At 49.6% G+C, this 22,906-nt stretch overlaps 1 protein-coding gene across 1 annotated transcript; it reads right to left on the bottom strand.

The window, feature by feature from the left end:
- Window positions 1-90: 90 nt before the first annotated feature.
- Window positions 91-22,469, bottom strand: LOC148318824 (neurogenic locus notch homolog protein 1-like). The gene is made up of 34 exons (XM_088281001.1): window positions 22,198-22,469; window positions 21,340-21,421; window positions 15,237-15,499; window positions 14,763-15,101; window positions 14,268-14,390; window positions 13,570-13,803; window positions 13,277-13,432; window positions 13,021-13,206; window positions 12,835-12,948; window positions 12,313-12,426; window positions 11,992-12,225; window positions 11,810-11,920; window positions 10,621-10,813; window positions 10,388-10,533; window positions 10,192-10,305; window positions 9,608-9,727; window positions 9,374-9,526; window positions 9,033-9,261; window positions 8,755-8,956; window positions 8,524-8,677; window positions 8,134-8,318; window positions 7,933-8,065; window positions 7,590-7,847; window positions 7,396-7,508; window positions 6,405-6,976; window positions 5,515-5,955; window positions 4,709-4,854; window positions 4,407-4,620; window positions 4,228-4,312; window positions 4,007-4,169; window positions 3,331-3,629; window positions 2,598-2,745; window positions 2,430-2,527; window positions 91-2,217 (listed from the first exon to the last, which is right to left on the bottom strand). Exons 1-34 carry the CDS (start codon window positions 22,256-22,258, stop codon window positions 1,099-1,101), a joined length of 7,302 nt encoding a protein of 2,433 aa, XP_088137127.1. The 5' UTR covers window positions 22,259-22,469; the 3' UTR covers window positions 91-1,098.
- Window positions 22,470-22,906: the final 437 nt, after the last annotated feature.

Genomic DNA, 22,906 nt, shown 5'->3' with positions numbered 1-22,906 from the left:
ATGAATTCCAAATAAACAAAACTGAGAATATTCAAAATAAATATTGAAAGAAACTTATTGTTGAAATAATTGAAAAAAGGAGTCAGTCGATTCCTTGTGAAAACTCCGGGATCCAAATCTTAAGCAACAGCTTTTATTGAATCGATTCCATTTTTACAAAACATTTTTAATCAGGAAGTAATTTGCAAACTACAACTTTGCGTCAAGGTTGATACCTTTTTTAAATGACACCTCCATTTAAAACATTTTTGAACCTCTGAGTTAGTTTATAAAACATGACATTTTGACAGCCTGCACGACACAACAAAGCGCACGCAAGTTGTCATTAAGGTCCCGAAATCTTGAAAACATTATGCAAGAAATCCCATAAACACACATTTGCTGTTCTTGGGAAAAACTAAATGCCACACTGACACTAACTTGAACTGGAACATTTTCAACTAAAGGGGGGCCGCAAGTTAACACTTGACAGGTCAAACATGGCAACCGTGAACATTGATTTGCGACCAAATATCGAGCACCATTCTCAATCAATCAAACAGTCGGCTCAGGTTGGTTTCTCCCATTTTGCATCTCGCAATCCTCAGAAAACGTAAACAAAAGGATCTCCGTAAGATGGCAGTCAGAACGCAAAATCGCTGTTCCTTCATATCAATTTGATCATATAACACAAACTCTCAGTGACAAGACTTGGCGAAATACGATTTACTAACGAGGCATCCGTGTCTGGTGAAAAAAGAAAAGTTAATACTGAAAATATTGAAAGGAGGAAAAAAAAAAGTCTTATTTACATAATCCCACTTTAACATTGTAAAAGGGAACAAGTCAAAGAAAACAATCCAGTGAATAAAAAATAAATAGCCAGTGTACACAACAGGGAGTGTCACACTCCTTTTTAAAGTTGTCCATTCTTCCCATAATTACAGAAAAACAAATGAAAAAAAGCATAAATAGAAAAGCATCTTCTTTATATTCTCAGGTAAAACAAAAAGAGCACATAAATAAATAAAAAGGTACGAAAAGAAACAAAACAAAAATTTCCAGGACCATGTTGGGATCGCCAGTGTTGGCTCTCCTGCTTTTTCATTGCATAAAAGTCTACTTGAACTGCTCTGGGATCAGATTCATCTGCGAGTGGATGCTGGTCGGGGGACTCGAGATGCCCTCCGACCAGTCGGACATGGAATGCGGGGACGAGCTGGACCACTGGTCGGGCGAGCCGGGGGAGGGTGTCAGAAACGGGTGGTTGGGCGTGTTGTCCATGGCTCCCAAATAGCTGTGCTGGGAAGGCGGGGTGAGGAACTGAGCGCCGACGATTTGCGTCTCCTGGGGCATCACGCTGTGGATGGCCAGGGAGCGCCCGTTGTTTTGCTGCATCTCGCCAGCGCCGTTCAGCTCCATAGCAGGGAAGCCCCGCGTCATCGAGTTGGAATGCTGGCGCGATTGGGCCTGCTGCATCATGTGAGTGGCCGTGCCCAGGTGGCTGGTCTGTAGGTTCTGGTAGCCCATGATCTGCGACAAGGTGGCCGTGCTGACGCCGCCCATCATGTTGTGAGACATGGGTGAGGCCCGGTGGAAGGTGCCTTGCTGGCCCGGGTGCATCCTGGACATCCAGTCGCACTGGCCGACCCTGGCGCCACCTCTCGACGCGCTCCCCTGACTATTAGGGCCGGACGCCGGTATGTGGGAGAGGCGGGGAGGGTTGGGATCAAAAGACATGCTCATGGGACCCATGTGCGAGTCGCCCTTCCCTTGAAGGGCATTAAGGGCTACCGGAGGTGACGTCATAGGAGGAGAAGCGGCGTCCGACAGGTAGCCGTGGGGGGAGTCCACCGGGGAGAGCACGGCCGACGTGTCCAGTAAATTGCCCTTCCCGTCCAGCGACTTCTTCTTCTTCACCCTGTTGTCTTTCCCTCCTTTACGCACCTTCTTGATGGACAGGTTGGGTTTGAGGTTGCTCAGGAAGTCGTTGGGGGAACAGAGCGGCGGCGAGAGACTGGAGGAAGTGCTCAGAGGGGCGGCGTGAACGCCGGGGCTGCGGACCACGTTGTACTCATTCAGCAGGCGCACAATGTCGTGATGCATGCGCTCCTGAGCGATATCCTTGGGCAGCTGGTCCAGATGATCGGTGATCTCGCGGTTTGCAAAGTGCTCCAGCAGAACCTGGGCAGTCTCAAAGCTTCCCTCACGGGCCGCGAGGAAGAGCGGCGTCTCTTCCTGAAAAACGAAATCAAATTGAACGCGTCTCATTCAGTGGCCTGTGACTGGCGCACCGATACAACCTCATCCCACGCCAGAACAGGACATTTTTAGCATAGAACTGCCCGATTCGAAGAACGTCCTTGACAAAGTATATTTGGCCATTCTTTGAGATTATTTTGGGCCAATTACGAGACTTAATCTTACGGTGACAAATGACATACACATACCTTGTTGTCTTGCATGTCTTTGTTGGCTCCATTTTTCAGCAGGATCGCAGCAGCCTGCACATTGTTTACAGCTGAAGCCCAGTGAAGTGCAGATTTACCTGCAAAGAGGGGAAAAAAGAGGTGAGTCATCTTGAAATGGAGTGTCGAAGTAGACCAAGGTTGAGCTACCAGAATCGTCAGTGCCGTTGGCGTCGGCGTGGCAGTTGATCAGCTCTTCCACCATGCCCTCAACCGCCAACCTGGCAGCCAGGATCAGCGGCGTGGTCCCGTCATGCATGTGCGCATCAAGATCGGTAGCCCGGTTACGGATTAAAATCTGCAAAAATAACCGCTTGATAAGTTAACTGTTAGGACAACCAAAAAAACAAATGCAATGTGGCCGCAAAGGGCTCGAGGCAGAAAGTAAAATGGTCGCAAATGCTCATGCGGGATGTCCAGAATTGTACTCGAGTGTTGTTACTCTCTCACATTACTCAATAATAATTTAAAAAAGTTGAGCGGAATACAATTTGTTTTGGTTAAACACTTTTTGCACCACCAATCCAACTTAGCTCGAGTTTATAAATAAATATTTTTTATTTCAAACAAATCTTGAACGCAGAGAGATCTGTTTGTGTTCTACAATGGAATTGCAGAATGAGCGTGCTGTGTTTTTTTTTTTTTCAAATATAAAAGAAAGGTCTTTGTTCAAAAGAATCTGTCGTTGAGTGAATTGAAATTTTAGAAAGAACGACTGGAATTGCTCCAAGCGTCTGCTTTGGCCACAAATCAGTATTTGTGTTCACGATGGACCTTTATTGTGACCAAATGAAGTCATTCACTGCCAGCCATGTCAAAATGAGTTCTAAAAATAATTGGCCGCCTCACAAACGTTTCCAGAGACTCCATTTAAGGCTTTCACCTGGAACACTCCCTGAGCATCGGCAGCCACAGCTGCATGAAGAGGAGTGCGGCCCATGTTGTCCTGGACGTTGGCATCGGCGCTGGACTCCAGGAGGCGCTTGGCGGCATCAGAGCGTGCGTAGCGGGCGGCCAAGTGGAGGGCCGTCTCGCCCGTGCGATCCGTCTGGTTGTGGAGGTTTGCGCCTTGGTAAATGAAGTCGGTAATAATCTCCGCTGAAGGATCCTCTTCCTCTTCGCTGTTCGCTGTCTCCAGTCCTCCGCCGCTGCACGAGGCAATCATCAGTGGGGTGAAACCATCTGGAAAACAAGCAGGAGATCAAACAATGAGTTGACGATCAAAATTTCATGGCTCTCTCTTTCTTCATCAACCTATGCCAGGAACCTAAGTTGACAGGCTGAACAACAAAATGCTCTTCCATTATGTGACGGAAAAAAAAAAAAAAAAGCCGCACTCCCACGAGACCTTGCCTCATCTTCCAGAACCAATGAAATGCGTGCAACTAAAACACTCCAAAAAGAGACGCCGTCAACGACGGGGCCTCAAACACCGGTGACGGCTCTCAGGGATGCAAAACACGTTTGCAACCAGAAAAACACCACAGCGACGTGCTCTACTCATGACATGGTGTCCGATATCTCTGAGAAAAGCAAAAAGAAAAAAATCTAAAGCAAACCTGGTCCTCTGACGTTGACGTCCATGCAGTCATTCTCCATCTCCCCTTGAGGAGGCGTCGGCGCCACGGACGCCATACGCAGGTCGGCCGCATCCAAATGCTGCTGGGTCCATTTCCTCTGGTCCGTCCGGTCCCTCAGATCCAACATGGACTGCTCCTCAAACTGCACAACAAGCCGATCATCGGCCGCCCAAACAAAAAAAGCCGTCTAATGGCGTTACCTTGAAACGCCGGCAGTCGGGATCCTCGTCACCCCATTCGTTTTGATTGTCGTCCATGAGATTTATGTCACATATTTTCATCGGCCTGTTTGAAGAAAAAGAAGAGACCCGATAAGATTTGGGCGAATTCAGTGCGCCGCCTCCCACTTATTCGGGGATGCATTCCCATAAATTCTCACCTCAGTCCGACGGAATCTTCCCCAACCGGTTCTCGGCGTTTCTTCTTGCTGGGTTCCGACGCCTTGAATCCTTCTGGGAACCAAAGCTGGCCGTGTTCTCGTCGTCGCTTGCGTGACACCAAAACGCCGAGGCAGATGAAACCCAAAGCCGTTAATCCCAGGAAGACCACGTACATTGGATAGAGCGGCGAACTCGAAGGAGTGGGTCGCACGCCTGGGAAAGAAAACGAGTCGCCGTTGCAATTTGTGACTCAAGTCTTACAACTGAAGGCAACCTGCGCGGGAACAAAAGAGTTCCGTACTGGTGACGGCTTCGATGTAGGGAACATTGAGATTGCCGCTGGAGGCCAGTGCTCCGAGGAATGCGGCGACGTCCGCGGCACTTTGGAAGCATTCGCTGGATTGCTGGTAACACTGGCGGTTGTCAATTTCCAGGTAGACGATGGACCTGCAGGAAGGAAAGAATTGTCAACGTGCAAAGTCTTTGGCGATGAAGTCACGATTATCTTCTGGGACTCAAAGTCACATTTGTTTTCCTCGTTTGTCTGGTCCTGTGTCGCACACGCAGGCGAAACTCACACCCAAAATCCCCGTTCCCTCATTGTGTTGACGCTCGTGGATGAATATTGTCGCACGCACTCCACGGGGCGGTCATGCAGCAAAAGTATTTGCCCCCCAAAATCAAGAAGAAGGAAAATAAAGATCAGGATGTCACGGCAGCTAATGTGTGTCTTTTGTTCACGGCCACAGACTGAGGTAGCGTCAGCCCAAGGAGGCGCGCTCGTTCCTCAGGCACAACAAAGCATCAAAAGGTGGAAGAAGCAAGCAGCATTTGACCTCGGGCCACAATGCGACACCGTATACTCGTCAAGGGAAGCCATTTTAAATTAAAAAACAAAACTGGAACTCATGATGACGGTGTGGCGATTTTGGGTGCCAGTCCAGGATCGACTGTTCTCGGTCTCAACTTTTGTCAAATACATTTCCCCCTAAAAATATGACTCCTAGTCCGGAGCTTTTTTTTTTTTGAATTCTTGATAATGTGTTAATGACTTCCATTTCGGAGCGACTTAAGGTCCGAAAACTACGCTATCCTGGTGGTACCTACCCTTTGATTTGCAGAGAATCCAACTCCCTGCGTTTGCGAGGGCCGACCATGGCAGAAACGCCGTCCTTCATTTGACCCAAAACCTTTGCCGGCATCGTCGCCCACTCAGGCCAACCATCTGCGGAGCGCTTCAGCACGTTGTGCTTCACCAGGTCCTGCTCGTTGCCGTAATAAGGGAAGATCATGGGTTCGCCTTTAGCATCGCGGCGGAAGACCACGTTGGTGTGAAGAACGCCGCTGAGGTCTCTGAGGAAAGCTGAAGAGCGATTTTTAAGTTGCTCTGGCGGAATGTGGACCACCAGAACCAAATGTCCGTCTGCGAGCTTTTCGGGCACGTTGTTTGCGCAGTCCAGGCCGTCCCATTCACACTCGGCATTATTGCAGCCCTGATCGCAGTGGCCGTCGGCGTAGTGGTCTTTGCAGTACTGGTCGTAAAGCGGGCTGGGGGACAGAAAGTAGTCTGGCTTAGTCTTGCACAAATCAGTCACACATCTACAGAGGAGCTATCAAATACTATTTCTTGAGCATCCCATTATGTATTCGACATTTTGACATTCTTAAACATTACCACCAATGCAAGATATGCCAGTGAGTTGCAGCTATTATTTTTGTCCAGCAGGGGTCCCCATTTTTACGTGCTGAATTTGTGCGGCTTTTAGAGCAACTGAATCATAATCTATGTTTGTGCACTTTCAATTTGAAATTAAAAATGTTTTTAATCCATCAATTTATCGACAAACTAATTCACCGATTAATCAATTATTTGAATTCCAGATTTAGTGGCTTCACGGCTGGGCAGGGGGGCCCAGTCCCTATCTCACGCGAGTAGCAGGGGTTGACTATAAATATTGAGGCACATGCCAAAATTCTAACTCCATTTCCAGCCTTACTTGCATTGCCTTTCCTGCCCCTGGCAGTCAAAGCCATCGTAGAGACATCCGGGGCTGTTACACTGGCCATCGCACTTGCCGTCGTTGAAGTAACGCCAGCACTGCAGCGCTGCCGAGCAGTTTTGCCAGGGATCGTCAAAATTGAGGGAGCAGTCTCCTCCGTCCCAGCCGCACGCGTGGTTGTTGCACAACGAGTCGCAAATGTGGTTGCCGGCCCACTCGTCGCACCGGGGGTTCTCGCAGCTCACCTCCACTTCCGGAGGAGGGGTAATGTCGCGGCCGAAGCCACCGACGAAGGAGTAGTCCAGGATGTGGCACAGCAGGCCGTTGAAATTGCTGGGACAGCTACACTGGAAGTATGGCGCGTCCGGAATGATTTGGCAAGTGCCGCCGTTGTAGCACGGGTTGGAGATGCAGAGGCTGTCAGTCGGGGTCAGGCACTCGGGTCCAGTGAAGGCGGGAGGACACAAGCAGCGCGGGCCCAGGTGGCCTGATACGCATGTGCCTCCATTCCTGCAGTTCAAACTCCCGCAGGAGCGAGAATCGTACTCGCAGGAGGAGCCGGTGAAGCCCTAATAGGACAGACGCACACGTGGGTCACAATCCAAGTATGGACATGGAAGGATGACAACGCACAAGACGTCAGCGATTCCGATTGGGTTCGGAAATGACTAAGGGGTTTGTTTGCTTTAACCTAAGGAAATAAAGCAATGTATCCTAAGGAGCACGAGACCAAACTCATAAAAGAATAAACGTTAAAAAGTGAGAACAGTCAAATGAGAACTTTCTAACTTTCAGGATATTCGCTCTCTTTCAATGCACCGGACCGGGTATTGAATATTTTCTTTCACTGGACAAGTTTCCCAACATCGAGCAATTCCGCTACTAACATGTGGGAACAGTTACAGTGCTCCTTTTGAATTCAACTTGATCCAAAGCTCCACAAACAATTCGAAAACGAACCGGCTTCCGATTCAAGAACTGCACTCACCGGCGGGCACTTGCAGATGAAGCCGTGAGGAGTGTTACTGGCGACAGCACACGTGCCGCCATTTCTGCAAGGTCTTCCTTTGCAGCCATCAAAAACTTGGTCACAACGCTGGCCTGGCAAATCAAAAGACATTGTGTTGCGCTCGTGACCAACGACGCGCGTGCGACTCGCGGAGTCGGGTCAAAATGGCTAACCTGTATATCCGGTGCGGCATTCGCAGCGATAACTGTTGGTGAGCTGGATGCAGTTGTAAGAGCCCCGAGGATCGCAAGGATCCGACAAGCACTCGTTGACGTCGCCTTCGCAGCGCTCGCCCACGTAGCCCGCCGGGCAAACGCACCGGTAGCCCCCGATGCGATCGACGCATTTACCGTTGTTGAAGCATTTGGGCTCGTGGGTCAGCGGGTCGCCGAACGGCTCGCAGTCGTCGAGATTAATCTCGCAGTGGACACCTGAGGGGGGCGGAAGTGTTGGGTGAGGGCCAAATCCTGACGTCTTACTTTGTCATTTGAGGAACGCCGAAGTGCAATGAGGTACCCTGAGTTCCTCTGGGACAGGAGCACTTGTACGTGTTAATGAGATCGATGCAAGTGCCTCCGTTCTGACACGGCTGAGACTGGCATTCATTGATCTCCTTTGAGCAGTTGACACCGTGGTACCCAGGGAGACACTGGCGATAGAGACAAACGTGAGCATTTGAAGCGTAAAACGACGCTCAACTTAAACGCAAGCACGTACTTCGCAACTGTAGCCTCCGAGATAATCCGTGCACGCGGCTCCGTTGTGGCACGGATTAGGAGAACACTCGTCCACTTGCTCCTGGCAGTAGCTGCCGGTGTAGCCTGCTTGGCAGCGACAGTAATGCGTGCTTCCGGCATCGAGGCACTGGCCCGAATTCCTGCACAGGTGAGCCACTTCGACACCTGAGAGCACAGAATAGCGCTTTGTGAATCTGTTAGTGATCAGAAAGTCTTTGCTCTTGGGTGGAAACCTCGCATGCCTATTTTGAACGGGTTTTCATCGACTAAATTCACAAAAACTAAAACTATCATGAATAGAAATGACCAAAAGTGATGAAAACTAATCATCATTTTCATCCCAAAATGTAAAAACAACACCGCCACCCACCTTGCTGTTTGGCTGCAACTTCACAGGACACACTTGGAATGTCACAGTAGAGGCCCGTCCATCCAGTTTGACACTGGCAGGTGTAGGAGGCCCCCTTTTGCCAGCAGGTCCCCCCGTTTTGACAGGGGGATGAATCGCACCAGCGTATGAGATTCTGTCAAACAAAGAAATGTTCATTTCCAACTCCATAAAAGCGATGTGGAAACGTACACCGAGGTGCGCTCCCGGTACCTGGCAATTGACGCCCGTGTAACCCGGGGCGCAGGTACACTTGTATGTTCCGAAACTGTCCAGACACGTGCCCCCGTTGAGACATGGCCTTGAGTCGCACTCGTTGATGTCATATTGACAGTAGCTGCCGGTAAATCCGGGCAGGCACAGGCAGGTGAAGGCGTTGATGCCATCCGCACAGGTGCCACCGTTAAAGCAAGAGCTAATGAAACGCAAGAGAATTCGTATTGGAAACATTCCCCCCGGAATTGGCAATGTGGCCGGCAGGAGTGAGCTACCTGTCGGTGCAGTCGTCTGTGTTGATTTCACAGTTGATGCCGCCGAAGCCCGGAGGGCACGTGCACGTGTAGCTGTCGACGCAGTCGGTGCAGTTGGCACCGTTCCGACAGGGGTTACTTTCGCACTCGTTAACGTCCTGTTCGCATCTGCCGCCGCGAAAGCCGGGCAGGCAGATACACGTGAAAGCGTTGATGCCGTCGCGGCACAGACCGCCGTTGCTGCAGGGATCTGAAAGGCAGAGGAAGCGGATGTTGGAGCTGCAAAAAGTTCTTTGGGAGATTTGAGATGGCTCATGGGCCTAATTTCAACGGTGATTGGAGCTTTGAAATGCGCTCCTTACTTGGCTTGCAATCGTCGACGTCAGTCTCGCACTTGGGACCGGCGTAGCCAGGCAGGCACTTGCACTGGTAGCTTCCCATCGTGTTTTGACAAAAGGCACCGTTGCGGCACGGGCTTTTCACGCACTCGTTGATATCAATCTCGCAAGTTTGACCTTGATTTAAAGGAGAGCCTCGTTAATTGCGTGATCCGGAAGATGCGGCGAACCCATTTGGAAAAGGACAGAAATAGACACCTTGCCACCCCGCAGGACAGCTGCATGAGAAGCTTTGGTAGTCTTCAGACTCTTTACAGAGTCCGCCATTTTTGCAGGGTCTCAAGTTGCAAGGGGCCAGCAAAGTCTCACAGTTTTCACCTGGGAACAAAAACACAAACATTGAGCGGCACCGAGAGCACGGGCCCCGCTTTCCATCCCTCTTCCTTATCCATTTCCATGACGACTTAATCATATCGGAAGGGCTTTCCTGTTTCCTGTTATTGTGCGACCACAGACAGGAAACAGGACGTGGCGGAAACGGGAATGGGGGTGTGGAGCAAGTTGGAGTTTTCCCGCTTATATTAGCAACTGTGGCACACTACACCCACCTCCGCCGCCGTCGCACCCGCACCCCCCCCGCGCCAAGGAAAACACACATTCTATGTTATCTCTCCTACACAGACTGGCACATCTTTCCACACGCTGAAGACAAAAACAAGAATCCCTGATAGAGAGAGGACTGGATGAGGTTTGGTAAAACAACACAGGATGAACCTTTAGCATGGAAAGACGGAAGGTCCCGTTAGTGATCGGCAAATGAAGCAAACGGCTACGTGTCGTACCGGTGTAGGGGAGCTGGCAGTTGCACTTGTATCCCGCTACGTCATCCATGCAGGTGCCCTGATTGAGGCAGGGATTGGATGCACACTCGTTAATGTTAGTTTGGCAGTTGGGTCCTGCGGCGGAGGGATTAGACTTGGTTAGGTGGCAGAAAAGGCGCACTTGTGAAAATGGGAGTGCAAAGTCGCCGTGGCTGACCTGTGAAGCCTGCTCTGCATGTACAGTGGTACCCGCTGGTCATGTCCTTACAGGTTCCTCCGTTCATGCATGGATTAGACTCGCACTCGTTGTTGTTGATGTCACAATTTGGGCCGCTCCATCCAGAATCGCATGTGCATTTATAGCTTCCGCGAGATAAAAAAAAAAATGTCAGCGTTTTCTTCACTCATTTGCAGGTTTGTGACGATCCGAGACGTGAGGCTGCCGCTCACCCATTGATGAGGTCTTGGCATCGGCCGTGGATGCAGGGATTGCTGCCGCATTCGTCCACCTGGGACAAGCAGGTGGTGTCGTCGTAGCCCTCGGGACAGAGGCAGGTGAAGCCGTTGATGCCGTCCACGCACGTGCCGCCGTTGTGACACGGATTGATGGCGCAGTCGTCAATGTTGATGTTGCACATTGTTCCTGAAAGGATGGAATCATTTCGTCGGGTGCAATAACGAGAGATTTTTGTGGCGCGAATGCCTCTACATGAACTTCTGCACATAAATCCCAGCTGCACGCAGCGCTATTCTTTGAGCCCCCCCCATTGAGGTGAACAGTGTGGCTTTTTGGACAATAGACAGCCAACACTAAAAACTCCCTGAGCGTTCAATTGAAAAGAGCAGGAGCAGCCTCAGTGTGTGCCGAACCCGGAGGCCCCTGGGGGGGGGGGTCTTTTCAGGCCTGCCAGCCTGTTGAATATGCAGAAGGAGCGTTTGGGCCCTGGGAGGGGGGAGGTGCCTCCAGGAAGGAGGTGGGGGGTGAGGGGGGGGTGTAACTACTCTCCCTATTCACACACATACCACCCCCCAATCCAAGGACACCTAACCTTACAAGACTTGTTTACAGGGACAGAAGGCCCGACCCATTTCACACACGGCCGAGTAACAATTAACCCCCTCCTTCCGAGCCTCTCTTACTCTTCATCAATCAGGAGGAAAGGCGTCCAACTGCCTCATCGTCAGTTACAATAGTCCTCTGTCCCCTCGCGTCTCCGTCCGCACTCGCCATGTCGGCACAGAAAGACAGAAGGGACGAAGGGGAGGGGGAACGCACAGCAGCCTGCGCGCACACACTTGGTCCTGGCTTGTCCGCTTTTAGCATAATCACACAGACACTACCAGTCAGAACCGGTTCTGTCGGGCCAAGAAGAGGAGGAACACCTGACTAGAATGTCATGCAATCGCACAACAAACGTTCAATTAAAATTCCTTTTCCCTCGCCAACTCTTTTCAAAAGTGTTTTTCCTTTTTGGTGGATCGGGTTGGGGAGAGTGCTTCTTTCAAACCCCATCACACACGAGCAATCTGACACCATTGTTCCGCCAGAGCGTGCCTGCCAGCCACCTGTCCTGTCCGCCCCCTCCTTATGCTCGGGGGACCTCCCCGTTCGCACCTGTAAACTCCACCCAGCACTCACCTGTGTAGCCCGGCTCACACGCACACTCGTAACCATTGAGCTTGTCGATGCACCTGCCGTAATCGCAGGGGTGGCTCTTGCAGTCGTCCAGGTTGATTTCGCAGTTGAAACCTGGACCGTCGGGAACAAATTAAGCAACTTGCATTTGTTCAATCCACATTGTTCACCCGATGAGGCCCCACCTGCGGTGCCTTTGGGGCAGGAACAGATATACGTGTTCTCTCTATCCTGGCAAGTGCCGCCGTTCTTGCAGGGCTGGCTCAGACACTCGTTGATGTTGGTCTCGCACAGGCGGCCCGTGTAGCCGGGATGGCAATAGCATGTAAACGAGGCCAGGCCGTCCTTGCAGGTGCCGTAGTGACAGGGGTCGGAGTAGCACTCGTTGATGTTGGTCTCGCAATGCTGCCCTGTGTAACCTGTAACCAAAGACCAAATTGAGGAGGAGAGCCAGTGCAAAAATCAAGAAAATATACAAAGGACACAGCAAAGAACGGACGGCGTACCTTCAGCACATTCGCAGGTGTACATGTTGGGACCATTCGTACACTTTGCTCCATTTTTACAAGGAGTGCTGGCACACTCATCGATATCCACCTGGCACAGATTGCCTGAGAATCCTGCAGGTGCAATTCCACAAAAGCCACTTAGAACATGGCTAAAAGTGGGAAAAAAGTATTTCGCCCCTCCACTCTTGAAGAAACCACACAAATGAACGACTCCACAACAAAACTACTCACAGACCCCCCCCCCACTCCCCCTGGCCTTCCTGTGCACCGAAGGTTTCTTTCAGGAAACACAATGGGCTCAGCCTGGCCAACCATAAACCAATCTTTGGCGCTAAGCTCTAGCGCAAACGTCCATGCCCGCCAAACATGCAAATGTTTCTCTCACTGAGGGTAGTAAACCATTGGTTTACCTCAATCCCATGAGCCAGACAAGATCGTTTAGCATAATCATTAACAGGAAGCTGAATGATCCACTCTTACTGCCAACATCTTCAGGAATGTTCTCTGGTCTTTTCTTACCTTGAGGACACTCGCAGTGGAAGGAGTTGACCTTGTCAATGCATTTGCCGCTGTTGAGACAAGGCTGGCTAGCGCACTCATCCGTGTTGATATGGCAGAATACACCCTCGTAACCTGAACAGGGTCAAGACACCGTTAGTTCAATTGTGGCTCCTTTCTTCTCGAAGAATTCCGAAATGCTCATGCCTGGCATGCAGATGCAGTGGAATCCTCCGATCTGATCCAAGCAGGTGGCGTCATTGTGGCACGGATTGGACATGCACTCGTTGACATCCATCTCGCATCGGGGGCCCTCGTAGCCCTGCAGACACTTACACTGGAACGAGCCTTTGGTGTTGAGGCAGCGGCCGCCATGCTCGCAAGGGTTGGCGCCTAAATGGTGCAAAATATGTCAGGCGCTTGCGTAAGAACGGAATTCGGCGGAAAAAGAAAGCAGGCGTACCGAGGGAACACTCGTCGATATCCAAGTTGCAGGCTGAGCCGGTGTAACCCGGCGGACAAGTGCAGATGGCCTTCCCGTTGACTGGGTTCGTGTCGCAGTTGGAGCCTTTCTGACACGGATTGCTGATGCATGCGTCATCCAGATGGCACAGCAAACCTACGAGCCCCAGACACACCATTTGCACGGCGACATCTCCAAATTGTTTTCTGAGTTTTGACTTTAACTCTCTCCATTTACTCAAGTATCGCACAGAATGTGAGTTATTTTGCCCCCTGCGGTGCGAAATGTCATACCCGTGCGCCCATGTGGACACTCGCAGAAGAAGGAGGCTACACGGTCATGACAGGTGGCGCCGTGGTAACAGGCGGCGCTGGCGCAGTCGTCAATGTTCTCGCTGCAGTCGTCGCCCGTCCAGCCATTGACGCAAACGCAGTGGTAGCTCCCGTGAGTGTCATGACAGGTGCCCCCGTTCTGACACGCATTGGGCATCAGCTCGCACTCGTCCACGTTCTCGGTGCAGTATTGGCCTGGAAGACCAAAAGGTGATGAGTTAGAGGAAAAACATCCACGGTGGCCCTGATCTCTATTGGCAACAAAACTGGAAGATTAGTTCCAGCATCTAATTCATCATGGCCCAGAATGTCTGCAAATTTTGCCCTTGTCTGATTGGTTGGTGAGAGCAAGCCAATTTCAACGAGCAAAACATATTTGTAGCGATCTCCATAAATAATATTTATTCAGCATCTCTGGTGTTTACGTTTTGTCGTGTTATTGGATGACCATATTATTCCAAACTGCTCCACATGACATCCGTGTGGCACAGTTACATTCTGTAATATGTATGTATGTTTTGTATTGTATTGACGCTTTGTATGAGTGCGACCTGAGCGCGGTGGATTTAGTGGGCTAAATTCCCAAATCGCAAATACAGGGACCGCCACAAGGAAACTTTGATGTCGTAGTACTTCTGAAGCCTTTGCTGGTAGGTTACCTGTGTAATGAGGTGGACATTGACAATTGTAGGTGTTGACTCCGTCGGCACATACGCCGCCATTCTGACAGCTGTGGCCTGGACAGTCATCAATGTTGTGCTCACAGTTCTGACCCGTGAATCCTGAGAACACAGTGATGATGCGATTAGGCAAGGAACGACAAAATGACTCCGGCCGCAATTGAGCGGGAGTTCATTATGGCTGCTTCTGCGCTTCCTTGTCTTATCTCGGAGTACTTAAAGTGAAGATAGGTGCTCTCTCCTCATGGCAAACGTCTTTGGTGTTTTACAGCCACACAAGTATGATTACAAATCGACCTGCAGCTCAGCAGGTGCCAGCCGGGCTTCGCTATCTTGCCGCATTCCAGCACTGACACCCGCAAGGGTCACACAGCGTGACTTCAACGTTAACACACACAACCCTTCATTTGGCCAAATCATGCAGCTGGAAAAGCAAACGTAACGAGTCTGCTGAGTCTTGCTCATGTCCCTTACCTGGCAGACAGCTACAGTCGTAGATGCTGTCCCCCTTCTGGACGCAGGTGCCCCCGTTGTGGCACGGCGAGGGGCTGCATGGCATGTAGCGCGTCTCACAGTGTGGCCCGGTGTAGTCCTGAGAGCAGCGGCAGTGGTAAGAGCCCACCTCGTTGACGCAGATGCCGCCGTTGACGCAGGGCGTCGGGCTCTGGGCGCACTCGTTGACGTCTTGCTTGCACGTTTGACCATGGAAGGAGGGCGGGCAGGTGCATATGAAGTTGGAATCAAAGGCCGAGCACTGGCCGCCATTTGCACACGGGTTTGAAGCGCACGGGTTGGGGTGTTGACAAGTTTTGCCTGGAAAGCCACAGAAAACTTTATGAATTCCAATCAGATTTCTTATCGTAATCCCGGGCGAATAGAAGGACTGAGCCCTGCTACAAATGGTGAGTGATTGACAACCCTGTCCGGGTTTCCATTTGAGAGTCCTACCTGACCACCCGGGTATGCAGCGGCAGCGGAAGGACGTGAGCGTGATGAGGTCGCACGTTCCCCCGTTGCGACAGGGCGAGCTCATGCAGGCGTGGTTGGTCGGCGTGAGGCACAGGCGGTCGGTGAAACCCAGCCGGCACACGCAGCGGAAGTCGAAGGTGTTGCCGTGGGAAACGGCGCGACACTCGCCACCGTTTCGGCATGGCGACGGGCTGCACGGGCTGGGAAATTGACATCGGTTGCCGACGTAGTCACTGGGACACCTGTTCAGTAGAAAGCGGTTCGTTTAACAGGAGGGAAATTGCCAAATTGTGTTTCAAATACAGTGATAATACAACTTAAGGCTATATTAGCCAGCAGAGGTTGGGTATGCAAGTTTCAACTTTTTATTTTGTTTTATTTCAATCAACATGAATCTGAAGACAGACAGTCAAAAACATATTAAATCGAATCAGTTAAGCATTGTTCATAATCACAGCACCCTTATTATGATTCTCTCCAATTCACCATGCATACTTGAAGGATTTCATTCTTGAGCGTTGTTTTGAAATGGTCAACACAAAGAATATAAATCCATAATTTCACCCCATAAAGTGATAGGCGCCTGCTTTTCAATCTTATTTAGAGTTGGGTCGACTATCGGCCGGGCCGGCACTGAAAGTCGGCAAATAAATCCAATTAAAACTGTGTTAACTTGAAGTAACAATTTATTTAAAATTTTCAGGGTCACCACATGTTTTGGTTGTCCTGCTAAGGAACCAACCATCCAACCCACTTCACGAGATAACACATTGTATGTGAGGGTGAGTCGGAAAGGATGCGGCCATATTTTCCCACCCGCTCCGGCGGAGGTGTTGTTCTTCCGGATTAGATTCCCTCTGAACCTTGAAAATACTTTGTGCTGGGGCCAGGGACCCCATAGGAGAGTCTGGCCCATTCTGGCTACCTTTCAGCCACCGCATTGTCCACACATCCCAAATGAGCGCAGAGATCAAGGGGACCATGCCGCCCCGTGGACGGCCACCACGAAGCCTCTAAGCCTCTAGCCAAAATTCTTTGCTCCCATTCAGAAAACAAAAGCAAAGACGCTGCTACAGTCACACTGCTTGCTGAAACTGACCGTTCATTTTCTACACCGCTTGTCCTCATTATCCCGTCCCAAATGACTGGTCGCCAGGCAATCGCAGAGCACATATTGACAAACAACCATTCACCCAAACACCTATGGACAGATGGTTTGGAGGAGGGTGGTCTAACAATTGTGCTTTGGGGCCAAGGTTGCAACAAAAGGGCCAAGTTGGTGGTGGATGAGGTGTGATGAGTGTGGACGGAAATGTACATCAGAAAGTTGCATTATTCCGAAATTGAAGACGATTTAGTCATAGTTCTGAATACATCAAACTTGTGTTTTAAGGGTGTCTGAAAAACAGAGAAAGAGGTGGCATTGCGCAATGGTGATAATAATCTTTGTCCTGAGTTTACGCTTGTAAATTGAAATGCTGCCATTCGCTCAGCCCCAAAAAAAGTGCTATGATTTGAATTTGGGCCTCCCTGTGCGGGCGTGTGTGTGTGTGTGTGTGTGTGTTGGGTGTTGGGTGGTGGGGGCATCTGTTTGTGTCTCCACAGGGAGCAGGTGCGCATGTTAATGAAGGCAGCTGTTGGACAAGACTCCTCCTTTCTCCCCACACCCTCTCTTGTCCCGCTTGGGGGTGGCGTTACCCACAAGCCAACATCTCCTCTGGAGACATGAAGAACTCATGTGAAGTCAGCTGTTGCAACTTCGGCCTTTTTCTCAGCCCAAACACACTTTAGGTCTTAACTTCTCTCCCTTTTTAATATTCCCCCGTTCCTCTCTGGCACTTTTCTCTTTTACAGCCGACTAGCACCCCCGCCCCGGCGTCACACGGTGCTGCCGAAACCTCTCTTGTTGACTTTAGAGAGGTGAGACCTCTTAACGGGCCCGTGTGCACCACGGGGAGTCCAGACGGTTACAATCGGCACAAGACTGCCAAGGCATTCAGGGAGGCTTTGAAGTGTCCCTGATTCCATATTCCATTTCAACATAAAATGAAAAGCTGTTTGAGCATTTGTTAGATAACCATATTGACCGGCTTAAGGTCCATGTCGTCGTACGTTCTTTGTCCTCACAACACACGAGTCGTATGACTGTCTTATTAGTATTGTCTTTGCCACTTTTAGCCAACTAGTTCTATAGTAAGAGACAATTCTACTCCTGCACCCTCGCCGTACTACAAGTGCGCTAAATTGTTATGCTAATGAAGACAGCGAGTATGCTAGTAGTACATAGATGTTAAGCGGGATCATAAGGATATGCAATAAATGCTTTATAGGTTCCCATGCTGTAAATACAAAGAAGATCAAGGTTTGTTGTTGTTTTGTTTTTTTTCAACACTGCTTTTTTTTGGATGCATCGTCTTTGTCCTGAAGAAGATCCACCCACACACGCCACGGCAACAGGTCTCTCCTGGCGATGCAATGTCCCCCTAAGGCCCGGAGCAGATGCTCCCCCAACCTCTGACCCGAAGCACTTTTGTGTGAGCGACAGCGTCTTTTGCCTTTTCCCCTCTCAATGCATCCCCACACTCCCTCCCGAGCGACTGGGCCAGGCTTCCCATCTGCCACTTTCGGTGCCGACTTTGTGCTCCACTGACGACACAAAACCAGACTGATTGTGCGGTGGAAAATGCCACCGCTGTGGAGAATGTTGTGTCAACCGCGCACGCTAGAATTTGACACCCTAGCACCTGACTTTTATAAAGTTTATGAAACGGTTACATGAACTGTTTTCCTCTTCATCAAATTTCCTTTTCATCTCAAAGTGGACATTTGGTTGGAAAAATTCCTTCAATTTTATTCTTGTTGGCTTGGATCTTAAACGGGGCTTCCACATCTGCTAAAATGTACTCAGGGTTATTATAGTTTATTTTGATTCGTTAACAAATTCATGACTTGGCTTGTTTTCGTTTACGATCATAACCTCGCATGTACCCACTCGATTCGGCCGTACAGTAGAGTGAAGACTGTTATTTTGCAGCGCCGAACAATATTTATGTACCTCACTGTAGCGGTGTTAAATGACAGTAAAAAATGAAAAAAAAATGTCAGAGGTGAATTGTTCCTGCGGGTTTCACCGGGGCCATGAGCTATTTCTTGCCTCACCCTCTAAAAAAAGGGCAATACGAAAGATTTTCATTTGACAGGTGCTGATCTGCGTCTCTCTGTTGAGTTAGGTGATCTTTCATCCTCCAACTTCACGCTACGCCATCCTTACCAGCTGTCAATTTTTCTTGCCATCTATTTGTGTCTTTTTCAACGGAAATCCAACACCGTCGCGTTGTCAGGTTCCTCCGTAATTAAAGCACAGATGGAGCATCTTGCACATTCGCTGAACCATTTGCCCTCTGGCCTTGCAGAGCAACAATGAGCAACTACAAGCGCTTCCACATTTAACAGTCTCAAGTGCGTCTTGTGAGGTTTCAACACCAGCTCGAGTTTAGGAGCTGCTTATCGTCAGGCTCCCAAAATTACAACAAGTGTATTCAGTAGATTGATATTTGGAATCATTTGTTTTTATTGTTTGCTACAATAATAAAATAAGTTAGGGGCCCTCCTCCGTCTGCTGGTTCACTGAGCTGGCTTTCATCCAGAAACTGGCAATTGACCAGCGGCCCTCCCAAAGTAGGGTTGCCTCCCCATGCCATGATCCTGAACAGGATCAGCCGCATACCCATTGACTGCTGCAAGCGCAAAGCATCGGAGCAGCCAAAGGGGGGGGGGGCTTTAGAGCTTAAATAAAGTTGATACGCACTTGGACACGTCTGATGGGTTTAGGCCCGCATGGAGCAGAGCCGGTGCCATGCTGGTAATCCTTTAGGAGGACAAATGAAGTGCGGCATTCCTTGAGGGAGAAAGGGACATCTCTTTGTGGTTGTGTGCTTGGGAGCCCGCCGCAGATGGGCTTTTGCCAGGGAGACATTTTACCATTACTGTGCAACACCAGACAGCTCAGTGCAAGGTCGGAGAAGTCTGATGGCGACGGCCGCCGGTCTATTTTGGTCAAATGTTGGATTTCAAGCAGTTGCAGGTGTTTCCTGGGTTTATTCCGGACAATTAAAAGTAGCCTTTTTTCGGCAGAGCAGCTGTTGCTTTTGCAACTTCAGTTTGCACGTATTATCTTGTCAAGTTGTTACTGTACTAGAGGAAGAGCAAGAGACACTTTGAGACCTAACCATAAAGTCTGTATTTTCTTTACAATTGTCTGACATATTTCAGGTGGGGTAGCATGGTTAGCACATCATCGGATAGGCTCCAGCTCGTTCGCAACTTTAATAGAAAATGGATGGACGCATGTTCCTAGTCGGTAAAAGGATTTTGTGTGACTAAATGTCACATTTCCGAAATGGAGGGGGCAGGAGTATTGTCTCAGTACAGGGATATAATCCCCGTAAAACCGTTGGAAAAAAACAAAAAAAAAAAGACATCTGATTACCAGTTTACGCCCACTCTAAACTGACGAGTGAATTTCCACTCCGTTCTCACGCCTTTGGGGGAACCCAAAGAGGATTTTGATCTTTACTCTTTACAATTGTGTCACCATATGCTTCCATGCATGCAGATAGGATTCTCCCAATGCACGAACACTGCTTGGTTGGCCGCAGCAAATCAAATCAGTAATGCTGATTGCTGAGCTCCCGGCGCTCTCGATGACTGATAGCTGCTTGGTTCAGGATGATTAATAGGAGGAAGAGGAAGAACGCAGGCAGCGCGTCTATCCTGTTTAATTGGGACTGAGCCACACAGTAACGCCTGTGTAGATGCGAGCGTATGCACACGTGTGGACAGAGTGTGTGTTTGGGGTGAAGGGGGATGAGTGTGCAGATTAGATACTGTGAATTGATGGCCTCGGGCTAGTAGCATCGCATCCTTAATGCTCACCCTTTTGTCCCCACAGAGCAGAAGAGGCGCCTGCCGCGACCACATGCCCCAAAGGGGGAAGATGAGGGGCCACCCCGGAGCCACAATGGACTCGTCAACAAGAAGCAAGAGATCATTTTAACTCCGCTTTCCGTCTTGCATGTGCTTCATTTAAGATCCAAACAGGGCAGTGTGGTAGAAAATATATTCAAACATCCAGTAATACTCATGCTCGGTTCGTTGAATATTCAGAATTGCTCACAAGTGTAAATGTGAGTGTGCATGCTTATTTGTCTGGCAACCAATCCGGAGTGTAACCATTATAATCAGCTCAGCAGACACATGGAAGATCAAAAGGACCAAAATCTATGATTCGCTTTAATATCGAAACCACAGACATAGCCCACAACTTTACTTCTTCGCCCCCCTCCCTCTCGACTCCCATTTGTTTGCCTTCAAATTTCAGCGGTTTAGTCCAATCAATCTCACTCTGCTGACATCCAAACCAATTAGATTTCACAGCCATCTGGCCTTCTAATGGAGATCACACACGAGTGATGCAAAGGGTTGAGGTCAGGGGGGGGTGGGCTTATCCATTCAGTAATCAGGAGACAAGCCTTTTGGATGGGAAGGGGTGCTGGTTGGGAGGGGTTGATGCCAGAGGTTTGGTGAGAGTTTGGGGTGTCTGTGGCATGATGGGAAGGCCCACTCCGATTAGTCACACAGCATTTTCCCCCACTGCACAACAATGGGCGACGGGCGGCGGGCGAGCCCCAGCTGTCGCCCCAGTGAAAGAGCAGAAAAACAAGATTTAGGGCTGGACGCGTACTCGCACTTTGCAGTTGAGGGGGTCTTGCATTCATTAACGGGCGGTGGGGAAGGGGGGCTTTTGTCCCTTTGGCCCTTCCGCACATCTCCAGGCCCGTTGAGCCCTATTCTTTCCTTTTTTTTAGGGAACGGTAGGCTCCTGTGGCGGGGTAACATTAAAAAAAAAAATACACCGGAGCTATTGGAGGGTCGCCGGGTCTCTGGTTGCCGGGCGCAGGGGCTGCTCAAAGGCTGGAATGGGAACGGGGGAATATGTAGCTTGCCCCCTCTTTATTCTCTATTCCCAAAAGCACTCCGATTCCAAGACAGCCCAACCGACTAAATATTTTGATTTACTTACTTGCAATCTCCATTTCCATTGGGGCCGGCTTCACACCTTCCTCCATTTAGGCAAGACTCAGTGGGTAGTGAGCATTTAAGACCTGTTGAATGTACACAACAAACTTCATTTGTATTGCATATCATGCATCATTCTCATTAGAAACCCTCACCAGGCAACTCAACACATACAAATGTAGATAGATTTGCGATGATGCTGATTTATGGAATTGAAAATGTGGTGGTGTGTTTAAGGACACAGGTGGGAGATGAGGGGCATGCGTCCTGATGGTGCGTGGCTTTCCTTAGGGGGGCTAAGCACACTTTGCCGGGAGGGGAAGGGGTGGGGGTCAAAAAAGCGAGCGGCAGCTGCTGGACTCAAACAGGGAACAAAAGAAAATAGTCCAGCACGAGCCATAAAACATTCGCCTCGTGCATTGTTTACCTCCCCCACACTCATACTGACCCCCCCTCCCAACACACACACTCATACTCTCCCACACATGCAGACAAAAGGTAACCCCCCCCCAAAAAAAATCCCCTTGAGCGTCCCCCTGGCCCGAACACACGCACCAACTTCGATTACCGCGGATGTTATCCAAAACAGGCCAAATTCAACACATTTAGTAAAACTTTTTTCCACTAAGTAACACACGTAATAAACTACATTTAACTGCCAATGTTTTCAAGGGGCATAATGAAATGTAAAATAGACATATAATACAAAGTTTACGCATTTTTGCTCAGTTAATTAAGTGTCTGGCATACTGCAAATATGCACGTCGTAGGCCCCATTTGTGCCAATGTGCCCAAAACGCGCACACGACACTCAATATCAAGCGTTCCAACACAGAAAAGAGTCCAGAATAACAATTTTTACCTTGTGAGACGAAAACAACGGCCGAAAGGAGAAATGTTAGTCTCGCAAAGAAACGATACATTCCTCCTCTTCTACTTCACAAACAGCGCTTGAGTCCCGCGTAGGGTTAGCATAGATCCACAGTGGGGGGGGGGGGGTGTACTCCAGGTGTTCGGCGTGGGAAAAATGGAAAAAACGTCAAATACCACGCAGGCACACGCAAAAAAAAAAAAACAACAACAAAAAACTTTTTCCCCCAGTAAGTCCTCGCAGAAGAAGCACAGAGTCAGCTCATCGATGTTAACTTTGTGCTTGCAGAGCTCTTAATGAGGTGTTGAAGCTGCACTCAGGTCCTCCTACTTTGCCCCCCCCCCAACTTCCCTTCCTTCGCAGCTGGTGGAGTGTGGAGGGAGGGGGCCAGGGGTGCGCGGGGGGGGGGGGGGGTAGCACGCTTGACGGTAATGCACTGTTTAACTGCAAAATGTGAGACTTGCATTCTGAGATTTATATACTAGCTAGCTAAAAACAACCGAACTGTCGATACTTGTTCGTTCAACAGGCAGGATTTTGTAGTACGAAATAAATGAGACCGAGATTTTGTTCCAAAACATTTTCCACCATTAATATCGTGAGTACACGCACACGCGCGCGAGCGTTCTGTTCGTCCAAAGTTGGCTAATGTAAGGGCAAATCTGTTTTATGGCTAAATTGAACTATTTTGGCTTTTAAG

The sequence above is a fragment of the Idiotropiscis lumnitzeri genome, chromosome 18, assembly GCF_059441095.1.
Source record: "Idiotropiscis lumnitzeri isolate Australia: NSW breed Sydney's pygmy pipehorse chromosome 18, RoL_Ilum_1.0, whole genome shotgun sequence".
Taxonomy (NCBI): Eukaryota; Metazoa; Chordata; class Actinopteri; order Syngnathiformes; family Syngnathidae; genus Idiotropiscis; species Idiotropiscis lumnitzeri.
The sequence above is the reverse complement of the archived record's forward strand: the minus strand, read 5'-3'. Positions and strand labels throughout refer to the sequence as shown.